The sequence below is a fragment of the Stegostoma tigrinum genome, chromosome 16 (assembly GCF_030684315.1).
Source record: "Stegostoma tigrinum isolate sSteTig4 chromosome 16, sSteTig4.hap1, whole genome shotgun sequence".
Classification (NCBI taxonomy): Eukaryota; Metazoa; Chordata; class Chondrichthyes; order Orectolobiformes; family Stegostomatidae; genus Stegostoma; species Stegostoma tigrinum.
Genome location: NC_081369.1, coordinates 27,671,045 through 27,685,106, shown reverse-complemented (window position 1 = coordinate 27,685,106; position 14,062 = coordinate 27,671,045). Strand labels below are relative to the sequence as shown.

The 14,062-nt window shown below is 42.7% G+C and overlaps 1 protein-coding gene across 2 annotated transcripts in view; it reads right to left on the bottom strand.

The window, feature by feature from the left end:
* Positions 1–264, bottom strand: part of brd7 (bromodomain containing 7) — a 42,636-nt gene extending 42,372 nt beyond the window's left edge. For both annotated transcript variants that reach the window (XM_048547163.2, XM_048547164.2), the window contains exon 1: positions 135–264. In XM_048547163.2, the coding sequence (XP_048403120.2) occupies positions 135–258 (124 nt within the window). In that variant the 5' untranslated portion in view covers positions 259–264. The remainder of the gene's footprint in view (positions 1–134) is intronic.
* Positions 265–14,062: the final 13,798 nt, after the last annotated feature.

Below are 14,062 nucleotides of genomic sequence, written 5' to 3'. Positions count from 1 at the left end.
GCCGAGTGCTTCGGGATAGCCCCGGTTTGGGTTCAGTTCGGGGCACTAGGCCCGGCCGTGGAGCCCGGGGCTGGGACCAGCTGTGGGAGAGTGGCCTGAGTGAGAAGGAGATCCAGCCGGGGAGCCGCTCTTACCCTCTGCTGCGTGCTTGTCCGCCTTGTGCTTCTTGTGTTTCCTCCCCATTGCCGGGCGCCTCTGACACGGACAATGGAGACAGCGACAGCCCCGAGCCCCAGGCAGGCGCCGGGCGCCTGTCATCCGGCAGGAGCAGCAAACAAACACAGAGACATCGATCGCCAGCCACAGGCACCCATAGAGCGAGAGACATATCGATCAGTCAACCCTCAATCTTAACCCACTGCAGCTCGTAGAGCTAAATGTATTCATTTAGCAGGGTGAATTATAGTGGGAATAATGTCAACAGACGAGGATTTATATTCACCATAAGCAATTAAAGCAAAAATAGTTTTAGCCAAGACCCCTCCCGTAATGTGGACCATCCTCAAAATTGTAAAATGTGAGGCTGGATGAACACAGCAGGATGAACACAAAAAACACTGAAAGTTGAAATTCAACTTCGTATTCACTGGAAAGAAAATCCACAGTTGGGAAAATTTGAAGTCCTCGAAGAAACATTGTGAATCTTTTAATGTTACTTATGAATGGCCCATGTTTAACATCAGAGCGAAAGGGGAGAGGGAGAACATTGATCAATTTGTGATTGTATTGACACATCCAGTTGATAACTGAGACTTAGGATAACTGAAAGATGATCACGTCAAATGTAAGATTATTTTTGGCATAAGATCACACTGTGACAGAATATCTGCAGGGAGAGGAGAAATTTACTCTCAACAAAGCAGGCATCATGTGCAGAAGCTCTGATGTGGTAAACCATCAGCTGGAGAGTATTAATGAAAGAATAGATACAGCTTTGCAATATACTGGGAGATATTCCATTCTGAGGTTCTGCACATGCCAATTGGTGTGGCAATGCATTGACTTCTGGTTCCATAACAAAATGAAACACACAGACTTCAGATGTCCATGCAGAAGGAATAAATTACAGGGAACATAGCTGACGCTACCCTCTGAGAGCAAAGCTTTCTCCTCATCTTGAAAAGCTGATGCCTAATTTTTTAAAAAGAGTCATCTGATCTTCATCCGTGAATATCCCTACTCCTGACTTTATGATGGAGAGAAAGTCATAGATTCAATCATAGAATCCCTACAGGGTTGAAGAACTCAATTTGCCCATTGAGCCCATGTTGATCAGAGAGTCCCATCTAGACTTACTCCCTCCACCCACCTCACCCTATTCCTGTAACCCTGCATTTCCCATTTCTAATCCACATAGCCTGCACATCCCTGGATACTATGGGCAATTTAGCATGGCCAAACCACCTAACTTGCATATCTATGGACTGAGAGAAAACCCACACAGACACGGAATGTGCAAACTTTGCACAGACAGCTGTCCATGGGTGGAATCGAATCTGGGTCCCAGGTACTGTGAGGTAGCAGTGCTAACCATGAAGCTTCTAAACTTAAGGAATGAGATGGGAACAATTAATTTATAAAATTGGCATGCTCCTGAATATTCACCTTAGACACAATCTCCAAAAGTAATTTGATAAATTATTTTCTTTATTAAAATTAGAAAGGAGGAGTTTTGTGCTGCAATGCATAGTAAGTGTACCTTTGAGCCAGATGCTCTGGATTCAAGTTCCACTGCAGGTTCTGATAGCCATGAAAGACAGATTCATAATGTGGCCAAGATAACAAAGTGTGGGGCTGTATGAACACAGCAGGCCAAGCAGCATATTGGCCTGCTATGTTCATCCACCCCTGTTATCTTGGATTCTCCAGCATCTGCAGTTCCCATTATCTCTGTTCATAATGTGGCCAATCAGGCGGAGATTCAACTGGTAAATCCCTCCAACAATTATCAGTGACTGGAGTTAAGGGCAGGCAAAAGTATTAAACTGTATTACCAAGCCCTGAGAGTTACGCCACCACCCCCCCCCCCACTCCAACTTTTATTACTAGGACTGAAGAGGATTGATGAAAGCAGAGAGATGGGTGTGATCTATATGGACTTAGTAAGACATTCAACAAGGTTCTGTGTGGTAGACTGGTTTACAAGTTTCGATCACATGGAATACAGGGAGAGCTAGCCTTTTGGATACAGAACTGGCTGGAAGGCAGGAGACAGAGGGTGGTGGTGGACAGGTTGCTATTCAGACTGGAGGCCTGTGATCAGCAGTGAGTCACAAGGTTTAGTGCTGGATCCACTGCTTTTCATCATTTATATAAAGGATTTAGAGCATAGGATGTGTAGTTAGTAAGTTTACAGCTGACACCAAAATTGGAGGTGCAGTGGACAGCCAAGAAGGTTACCTCAGAGTATAGTGGGGCCTTGATCAAATGGGCCAATGGGCCAACAGACAAGAGTTTAATTCAAATAAATGTAAGGTGCTGCATTTTGGGAAGGTAAATCAGGGCAGGACATATACCCTTAATGGTAAGGTCCTGGAGAGTGTTGCTCAACAAAGAGGCCTTGGAGTGAGGTCATTTTCTGATAGTAAAGGTGTCCAAGATTGGAGAGGATAAGTTTAAGGTGAGAGGAGAAGGATTTATAAGAGACCCAAGGAGCAACTTTTTCACATAGAGGGTGCTATGTATATGGAATGATCTGCTAGAGAAACTGGTGGAGACTCATACAATTCGGACATTTAAAAGGCATCAGGATGGGTATATGAATAGGAATGATTTAGAGGGATATGGGCTGAATGCTGGCAAATAGGACTAGATTAATTTAGGATATCTGGTTAGCATGGACAAGTTGGACTTAAGGGTGTGTTTCCATGCTGTACATCTCTGTGACTATACTGGGGTCAAAGTGTCTCAGAGTGGCTATAGACCATCCTGGACAAGAAGGGTGAACATCCATTGGTATTGGTACACATAGGAAACCAGCAACATTGATTTTTTTTTAAAGGGGGATGAGGTATGCGTCAGCAGAATATAGGGAGTCAGGAAGCAAGCAGAAAATTGGGACCTCAAAAAAGTAATGATCTCAGGTTTGCTACCAGTGCCACATGCTAGTCAGTGTAGAAATAGCAGATCTAATTTGATGAATACATGTCTTAAGAAATGGTGTGAGGGAGAGGGTTTTAAATTCCTGGTGTTTTGGGCCTGGGACTGGAGAAGGTGGGGCCAATACGAACTGGATGGGTTACACTTGATGGACCACAACTGATGTCCTACCCAGGAGTGCCTACTTGACTGATCGGAGAAGGTTTACACTAAATTGGAGGGGGGGGTGGTGGTGGATGGGAACCTATGCAAGGAGTCAGAGGAAGGGGAATCAAGGACAATAACAAAAGACAAAAAGGAGAATAAGAGAAGTGACAAGCGGAGGAGTCAAGGGGAAGAACCAACCAAGGCCACTGTAAAAACTTGTGGGAATGCAACAATAGGCATTAAAAATGCAATCTTCAAGCCTGAACGCACAGACCAGCAGAAATAATGTGGATGAATTTATCACATGAATGGGCATGATATCATTGGTCTTACAGAGATATGGCTGTAGGGTAACCAGAGGTGGGAACTGAAAAATACAGGGGTATTCAGTATTAGGAAGGACAGACAAAAAGTAAACAGCAGTGGAGTTGCAATCCTGTTTAAAGAGAGTGTAAGCACAATATTGAGGAAAGATATTACCTCAAACAACATTGAATCTGTGTGGGTAGAACTCAGAAATACCAAGGGGTGAAAAACATTAGTGGGCGCGGTATATTGACCAACCTCTAGCGGTGATGCTGGGAATGCCATTAAACAGGAAATCAAAGATTCATGCAGTCAAGGGACATGTAATTATGGATGACTTTAAATAGTCACAATATGAAATTCCACAAATGTAAATAGGTTGGTTTCATAGACCAATTCACTGAGGAACTAACTCGAGAATAGGCCATCTTAGATTTGATATTATGCAATGGGAACAGAATAATTGGTAATGCAATTGTGAGAGAGCCATTGGTTATGTGTGACCATCATATTGGTAGAACTCTTCATCAAGGTGGAGAGTGAGCTATTGATTCTGATACTACAGTCCTGGATCTTAAAGGGGCTTACAATGGAATGACTTACACGTTGGCTGTGATGATGTGGAAATGTCACTGCAAGGACTGACAGCAGATAGGCAATGGCAAACATTCAAAGAGTGAATGGATGAAGTACAAAAATTGTTTATTCCTGTAAGAGCTTAAAGAAAACAATGGCCAAATTATGGCTTACAAGGGAAGTTTGATATACTATTAGATGCAAAGAACAGATATACAAAATGGCAAGAAAACACAGCCCGAGGATAAGAAACACAGTTTAGAAATCAAAAGGAATCAGAGAATCCCTCCAGTGTGGAAACAGGCCATTTGGCCCAACTAGTCCACACCAATTCTCCAAAGAGCATCCCACACAGACTCACCCCCTACCATATCCCTGTATTTCCCATGGCCAATCCACCTCACCTGCACATCTTTAGACTGTAGGAGGAAACCCAAGTAGATATGGGGAGAATGTGTAAACTCCACACAGACAGTCCCCTGAGACTGGAAATTGAACCCAGGCAGCAGTCCCAACCCCTGTGCCACCAAAGAGCACCAATGGATTGATTATGTAGGGGAAAATAGAGTATGTTCCCTACAATTTTACAGTGAAAAAGAAAGATGAAAAGTAACATAGGTCCCTTAGAGTCAGAAACAATGGAATTTATAATGGTGATTAAAGAAATAGCTGATGAACTAAATTCATACTTTGCTTCAAAAAGGTAGACACCCATTGATAAAGCAGGTGAAAATGGTTGGTCCAAGGTCACTACCTTGGGAAAAAGACATTGGCTGTTCAATCTATCTCTGCCCCTCATTAATTGATAAACCTCTTCAAGGTCACCTCTCAGGCTCCTACACTACAGGGAAAGAAGTCCCAGCCTATCCAGCCTCTCCTTATAACTGAAAATCTTCCAGTCTCTGTAATATCTTTGTAAATCTTTATTGCACCCTTTCCATTTTAACAACATCCTTCCTCTAGCAGGGTAACTGGAATTGTACTCAGTACTCCAAGTATGGCCTTACCAATGTCCTGTACTGATTAGATGTAACAGGAATTGCAGAGCTTAAATCTGATCCATTGGTTGAGGAATCATTTAGCTCTTTCACTTGCAGCTTTTGCTGTTGGAACACAAGTTTCACAGCTTCACCAGGTTGACACCTAATTTTTGGTATGCCTGGTGTTGCTCCTGGCACTGCCTCCTGCAGTCTCCATTGATCTAGGGTTGATGCATATGGTTGAATAGGAATATGCCAGGTTTCCAGGTTACAGATTGTGCTGGAGTACAATTTAGTTGCTGCTGATGGCCACACTGCTTGATGGCTGCAAGTCTTGAGTTGCTACATATAATTGAAGTCCTCCCCATTTAGTACGGCGATAGTGCCAGCACGATGGAGGGCAATCTCAATATGAAGACAGGACTTCATCTCCACAAAGACTGTCCAGTGCTTGTGCTTACTGATATTGTCATGGTCACATGCCTCTGTAGCAGGCAGGTTGATGAGGATGAGGTCCGATATATTTTTCTCACACCATCTTTTGCAGATGCAGTCCAATAATTTATGTCTTGTAGGATTTGACCACCTCAATCTAAAGCAGTGCTGCTGAGCCTTTGTGACCTTGACTCCCTCCAAGTGCTGTTCAATGTGGAGGAGCACTGATTTGTTTGTGGAGGTAATGGTCTGGAGGTTTTCTTGCCAGTGTTGACCTAATGCTATGACACATCATGGACGCAAAGGTCAATGTTGAGGACTCATAGGGCAGCTCTCCCAATTTTGGCACGGGATCCCAGATTTTAATGAGAAGGACATTGCAGGTTCAACAGGGCTGTGTTTGTGTTGTCACTTCTGGTACATTCTTCAAAGCAGGTGGTTCATCTGGTTTCATTCCTTTATTCCCTTCTAGTGGCTGAAACATCTGAATGGCTTGCTAGACCATTTCAGAGGGCAGTTAAGATTACTAGTGTGGTGACAAGACCACCAGGACATTGCCCCCACTTTGTATCAGTAACATTGGATGGAAGTGATGAATGGTGTCATATATAGTCCTGACCTTGGTTTACTGGTGGAATGTAAATGAACCTTGTATGAATAAGGCATACTCAGTGTAGCACTCCATCACCATTCTGGACACATGGTCTGGTGAGTACTGAAGGTTATCTCCAAATCTGTCTATGTCCTTGAAGTGTATGCTGATTGTTTGTTGAAGGACATATCTGACAGTCATGTGGATCTACTTGTCCCACTTTTCATTGCTGTGTACCTCATGAATATCATCAATAAAGAACAAAGAACAAAGAAAATTACAGCTCAGGAACAGGCCCTTCGGCCCTCCAAGCCTGCGCCGATTGACATTCTCTGTTTAACCTGTCATCTATTTTCGAAGGGTCCATTTGCTTCCTGCCCATCCATGTACCTGTCCAAATATATCTTAAAAGACGCTAACGTGCCTGCGTCTACCACCTCCGCTGGCAACGCGTTCCAGGCGCCCACCATCCTCTGTGTAAAGAAGTTTCCACGCATATCTCCCTTAAACTTTCCTCCTCTCACTTTGAACTCATGACCCCTTGTAATTGAGTCCCCCACTCTGGGAAAAAGCTTCTTGCTATCCACCCTGTCTATACCCCTCATGATTTTGTAGACCTCAATCAGTTCCCCCCTCAATCTCCGTCTTTCTAATGAAAATAATCCTAATCTACTCAACCTCTCTTCATCGCTAGCACCCTCCATACCAGGCAACATCCTGGTGAACCTCCTCTGCACCCTCTCCAAAGCACCACATCCTTTTGGTGATATGGCGACCAGAACTGTACACAGTACTCCAAATGTGGCCGAACCAAAGTCCTATCAAACTGCAACATGACCTGCCAACTCTTGTACTCAATACCCCGTCCGATGAAGGAAAGCATGCCGTATGCCTTCTTGACCACCCTATTGACCTGCGTTGTTACCTTCAGGGAACAATGGACCTGAACACCCAGATCTCTCTGTTCATCAATTTTCCCTAGGACTTTTCCATTGACTGTATAGTTTGCCCTTGAATTTGATCTTCCAAAATGCATCACCTTGCATTTGCCCGGATTGAACTCCATCTGCCATTTATCTGCCCAACTCTCCAGTCTATCTATATTCGGCTGTAATCTCTGACAGTCCCCTTCACTATCAGCTACTACACCAATCTTAGTGTCATCAGCAAACTTGCTGATCAGGCCACCTACGCCTTCCTCCAGATCATTTACATATATCACAAACAACAGTGGTCCCAGCACAGATTCCTGTGGAACACCACTGGTCACAGGTCTCCAATTTGAGAAACTCCCTTCTACTACTACTGTCTGTCTCCTGTTGCCTTGCCAGTTTTTTATCCATCTAGCTAGCACACCCTGGACCCCATGTGACTTCACTTTCTCTATCAGCCTGCCATGGAGAACCTTACAAACACCTTACTGAAGTCCATGTATATGACATCTACAGCCTTTCCCTCATCAATCAACTTTGTCACATCCTCAAAAACTTCTATTAAGTTGTTAAGACATGACCTTCCCTGCACAAAACCATGTTGCCTATCACTGATAAGCCCATTTTCTTCCAAATGGGAATAGATCCTACCCCTCAGTATCTTCTCCAGTAGCTTTCCTACCACTGACGTCAGGCTCACCGGTCGAATAATTACCTGGATTATCCTTGCTACCCTTCTTAAACAAGGGGACAACATTAGCAAGTCTCCAGTCCTCTGGGACCTCACCCGTGTCTAAGGATGCCGCAAAGATATCTGTTAAGTCTCTGGCTATTTCTTCTTTCGCTTCCCTCAGAAAACTGGGATAGATCCCATCCGGACCTGGGGACTTGTCCACCTTAATGTCTTTTAGGATACCCAATACTTCCTCCTTCCTTATGTCAACTTGATCTAGAGTAAGCAAACATCTATCCCTAACCTCAACATCCGTCATGTCCCTCTCCTTGGTGAATTCCGATGCAAAGTACTTGTTAAGAATGTCACCCATTTTCTCTGACTCAGCGCATAACTTTCCTTCTTTGTCCTTAAGTGGGCCAATCCTTTCTCTATCTACCCTCTTGCTTTTTATATATAGTTATCCCTTGTCTCCTATGTTTCTGATGTCAGGGATCTTAGACTTTAATGCGTTGAAAGCATCCCAGTGGCTTCTTGGGCAAATGATGCACACTCAGATACATATCTTTTTAGTGGTTGTATGACAGTTGTATTGATAGAGTGGAAGGTCTTGTGGTTAATGAATATATCTGGTTGATCTGTAAGGTGTGGGTAGGGGTGGGGGAATTACCACAAGTGCATAGTCACTAAGCACCTGCTCATTCTGACTGATGTTAGCACAGGCAAACTTCACATCCCTGCCAGCCCTGTTTAACAACACAATTTCCAGTTTTCCTGGCAGAGAGGCTGCAGATATCTGGTACCACTTAACCTGACCATCTGACCCTCTGGAAATTTCTGCCCTATCATGTCAAGAAAGCTCAGCCTCTGCTTGTACTCCTGTTCTACAGACAGTGACTTGCTTGGACAGCATCCTTCAACTGTTCCCCATCGTACTGTCTAGCTTAGGTCTGTCATGATCGGAGTTCCTGGCTTTCAGACATGCTCATATTCTTGTCCACTTTAATTGTGCCACATCCATCCTTTTCCTCCAATCTCGTACGTAAACGACCTTATTCTCTAATTTAAAATTCTTGTTAGTAATTACCATTTCACCATCGGCGACACTACATATCAGGCTGTTCTAATAGTCAAACGTATTTGACATAATTGGCAGTTAAACACACTTATGCACAGAACATTCATTTGCAATGTTTTCCTATTGAATACACATTGATAAAATATGGTTATAAAGTTGGTTACATGTATTAATCAACAGTGCAGAAGAACATTCTAAGGGTAGTATTAATGAGATTTACTCTATCAGGCATAGTATAAAGTAAAGCACAGAAATTGTCCCATATTGTTATAAGAGAAAAAAATGACAAAATTATCAGTCTAGATTGTTGTAATGTGAGAAAATAGACAACAACAGTGGGCCACTGCTGCGCACAGAATTGTATCTCAATGAGAGCCACTGACTTTCAGAGAGATAGAATATGGGAAATCAGTTGGTAAGGTAAATGATAGAAAATGCTTATTTTCAGAAGAAGGGTCCTGACCCGATATGCTAGCTTTCCTGCTCCTCTGATGTTGCCTGGCCTGCTGTGCTTCTCCATCTCCACACTGTGTTATCTCTGACTCCAGCATCTGCAGTTCTTGCTATCTCCAAACTTTTATGTTTTCTTAAATGCTCCTCCAGTGTCACAATGACACCACCCACAAACTGGAGAAGAAACACCTCATGTTCCACCTCGGGAGCCTACACTTTGATGGCCTAAACATGAAATTCACCAGTTTTAAAATCTCCCCACCCTCATCCCGTGTCTAACCCTCTCTCTTACCCCCGCCTCCATGACCTGACACAACCTCTCCATTTTCTCTTCCACCTATCTGACTCCCCCATCCCACTGACCAATTCCTACCAGTCCCTACCTGCACTCACCTATCACCATCCCACCTACCTTCTCCAGCCCCACCCCTCCTCTCTCTATTTATTTCCCAGCTCCCTTCCCCTTCCCCAGTTCTGAAGAAGGGCCCCAACCTGAAACGTCAACTTGCCTGCTTCTCTGATGCTGCCTGTCCTGCTGTGTTCCTCCAGCTCCGTACTGTGTTGTCATGATTCTCCATCCATTTAAAAATGAATCAGATACAGTTTTCCTGAGTATTGCAGCTAGAAACAAAATGAATGTGATCTCAACCAAAGCTAACTTTGGTAACCGCCTTCACTTTCATCCCATAATGGTTTTTGCCCTGGTGGTCACTCCTTAATAGTCAACTCTGTATTGTGTTTCCCTTGGTGTGCTTCAGGAACTTCGCACTGATACGGTACTCTCTGCCACGTTTGTTACAGAGGAAGACAATAGGCTGAAGACATGCACGTTTTGCTGGTCTCTGAGCATTTAATTCCATTCGCTTCATCCAATGCCTCTTCAAACAACCTCCAGAGCTTACGGCTGTCAGCAATGGTCTTTCAGTTTTCATTGCCCATATCTGCCATTTTCATACCTTGCTGTCTAGTATCCTTATACCATAGGCATGGATGCCGAGGAGGTCGTGGCCAGTTTTCCAACTGGAACGTCCTTGGTTATAAATTCATCTGAACTAACAATATTGACAAAAAGTAAAATTGTAATTTTTGGCACACACTTGTGATAAATTCTGGGTCCCTCTTTAGATGCACGCTACAAAAATCCACAGAACTTGGAAGAATGCTTCTTGAGAAAATTGTGTAAAGATGAGGAAAGTTGGTGAAGATTTTTAGGGAGGAATTTTCAGAGCAGGAAAGTTGGTGAAGATTTTTAGGAAGGAATTTTAGAATTTTAGAATTAGGAGGCTATTCAATAGGAATGTCTGGAGTTCTATTGACTCATTCTTGTTACTAGAATCATTCAGTTAACTGATCACTTCATTCTCAACTGTAAGGTTTAAACTTTCCATATAGTACGGACTGTGCATCAAATGATTGAAAACTTCATATACTGTGTAGATAATTAGGTTATTGTTCATCTGTATGGTACTGTTTACATTGTAATTACTGGATTCTTAGGGACATGAACCGTAAGACTGATTGTCAGTGCCCGTTGAACGGTTTTTAGTGCATTCCATTCGGTTTTAATTGTTAATTTCGCTTTTCTTGCATGTGCAATTCTTCCCCTCATGGGGGAGCTGTGAGACAATCATACAAAAGCCTGTTTTGAAATAAATTGAGACTGTTCTGGATCCCTGCAGAACTGACAAATAAGAATATCCTCAAATCAAAGCAGGAAAGATCACAGGACTCAATTTAAATGAAATTTGGATATCTGGCTCACTCCTAAAAGAGAATGAGAAGAAAAAGCTTGTTGATTGCCTGAAAACAAATGTGAAATGCGGCTTTATTTTGGTACTAATTCAAGAAGAGATATTTCTAATTCCTGCCTTCAACATGCTGACTCACATTGTGTCCCAAGAGCAACAGCAACCATTGTACTCATTATCCCACATATAATCCTGCATTGTAACAATCTTCTCTTTTGAACGTTAAATCTGAAGCTTTTCCTTTTATGCCAACTATATTGTAAATTAACAAATTAATGTTTAAACTTTAATTGCTGTTTATTGAGGTCGTTGGTGCCAGAAAGAGAGAACAGTTTATCTTCACATATGACCTCACACAGTGAGTATTTGTAAGCTATAGGATTTTGAGTGCCATTGCCATTGACCTTGGTACTGTCATTATTTTGATTTCATAACTATGCATTTCTTACTAGCGGTTGCTGGACAGCATTTAAAGTGAAAACACCTGCTGATTTCTCTTATCCCTAACACAGTAAAGCTAAGGAACTGTAATTTAATCGCTACTAATATAGTTGGAATCAGCTAATCAAATTAAATTCAAACAGCTTCTCATCTGCCTGGGCTGGTATCTTTTAGTGTAGTACAGGGGGTCTCCAATTTGTGGACGTCAGTCTTTTGAATGCCTGACTTGTACTTACAAATCTGATCCCATTTGGGGTACAATTCTAAATATCTGATACACAAACACTTCCTTATGAATGCTGCTTTATGTTGTCCTGCATTGTGTTCCACCTTGCGAATGGATTCAAGAACTGAGCCTGTTCTCAGCCTCGGTACTGGCTGTATGTCTAATCATTTACCCTCTTGGAGGAGTTACCCTCCCGTACTCATTATTTCTTAAGATGTTAAACTGTGTAAATATGGCAATGTGTTTTTCCAAATATTACTTGTAATTCTTCACAGATATCCGACATGATAATATTGTAGCAGAAGACAAAACAGGCCATTGGGCTAATTGAGTATATATTACTGATTACGTCATATGAATCATCTTATCTAATCTGAAGTTCCTGCTTGATCTCTTGGCTCTTAGTCCTTTTATTATGATACGGGCACTAAATAAGTACAGGTTAGTGTATATCAAGTAATGACAAAAATCCCTTGAAAATAGTAAATGGAATTTATAATGTAGTGATAGTATAAAAATGGGCTATCAATGTTGACTTCCATCATTTGATTTTAATACCTGGGATCTTTAATGGACTGCAATGGCTTAAAAAGGAAGAGACATTGACTTATGGTGGCTGCAGCACTCAACTGACCACAGGTTAATCCTGTCCACGAGACTATTAATAAATGAGATTCAATTTGAATGGAAAACATCATGAAAATGACTGAAATATCTCACTCAAACCTGTATCTTGTATTTGATTTAGATTTTTCCAGAAGTTTCATATTTTGGGATGGCAGTCTAAGGTGGATTCAAGATGGTGTCGATACGGTGCAATTCCTTGTGAGCTCCCTACAGCAGATCTAACGCCACTGTTTATTATAACTGTTCTACACTTCTAAACTTAAATTCTGAATCTGTAAAAATTACAGGTAGTGTTCTTTTCATTCTAATTACTGATCGAGGACCCCGCAGCAATGCCTAATCAACATTATGGGATACAAAATGACGCAGAGCAAGATAGTGGACAAAGACACACCCTTCCCTGATGTGCTCAATGCTTTCCATGCCTGGTTCGAGCAGAATGCTAGTGGTAAGGTGTCACCTGCCCCGACAGCCCCAGATGTACCTGTGCCCACTGTTGCTGCTGCAGATATCAGATCGATCTCCCTTGGAGTCACCTCAAGGAAAGTGACGAGTCCCTGGCTGAGCACTTAGATCTTGCGCGGACCAGCTGGTGGAGGTATTCATCAACATCTTCAACCTCTCACTCCTACAAGCCAATGTCCCCACCTGCTTTAAGAAGACCACCATCATCCCTGTACCTAAGAAAGCATTTACAATGTGCCTTAATGACTATCGCCCAGTGGCTGTCACCTCCAAAATCGTGAGGTGCTTCGAGACGCTGGTCATGGCCCACATCAATTCTTGTCTCCCAGTCTGCTTCGATCCCCTACAATTTGCCTTAACTTGTCCACAGCAGGTGTCATTTCCCTAGTCCTGCACTTGTCACTGGAACACCCAGACAGCGAAGACACCTACGATAGAGACCTGCTCATTGACTACAGCTCTGCCTTCAACACCATTATCCCCTCCAGACTGATCTCAAAACTCTGAGATCCAGATCTCGGCCCCACCCTCTGCAACTGGATCCTCAGCAAAGCCTCCCCTTCCTCGGGCGGCTCAGGAAATTTGGCATGTCCACAAGGTCCCTCACCAACTTTTATAGATGCACCATTGAAAGCATACTGTCCAGATGCATAACGGCCTGGTATGGCAACTGCTCTGCCCAGGACTGTAAGAAACTACAGAAGGTTGTGTGCATAGCTTGTACTACAACTTGTAATACAAATGTTCAATCAGGACTTAAGAGTAAGCTATTTATTTTTGTACCCTCTTTTTCATGGACTGTGCTGTGCTAAGGCATTCCATCTTTAACTTTGCGCACCCAGCTGACTTTTTTGGTGGAAGATGAAAGCAACTCCACAATACACACTGCCAATGTCCTTGTCTCTGTGCTGCTTTCTAGGGGTTCATTTAGCAGCTAATAATAACTTGCTTAGAAATGTAAAAGTGAAAACTCATGAATAGGGAACGATATCCCAACGTGAGTTAGCACATTTAAGAACATTTGGGTAAGGCCTGACAATCGGATTGAATACTGAAGAAGAAAATGCATAAGTGGTGTCCTGTCAACTGCCTGAACTTTAAGTGGCTAATATTGCAGATACTTGCAGAATATGGCCCTGCCAGCATCATTTGGTAAGATGTAATTTCTCAAAAATATCTTCTTACTTCCAGATAAAGCTGGACACCTCTTTTATTCCGTGTTCTCACTCCGCTCTTTTAACCTCATACAGGCCTGACAGGATTAAAAGTTTTGATATCATTCAG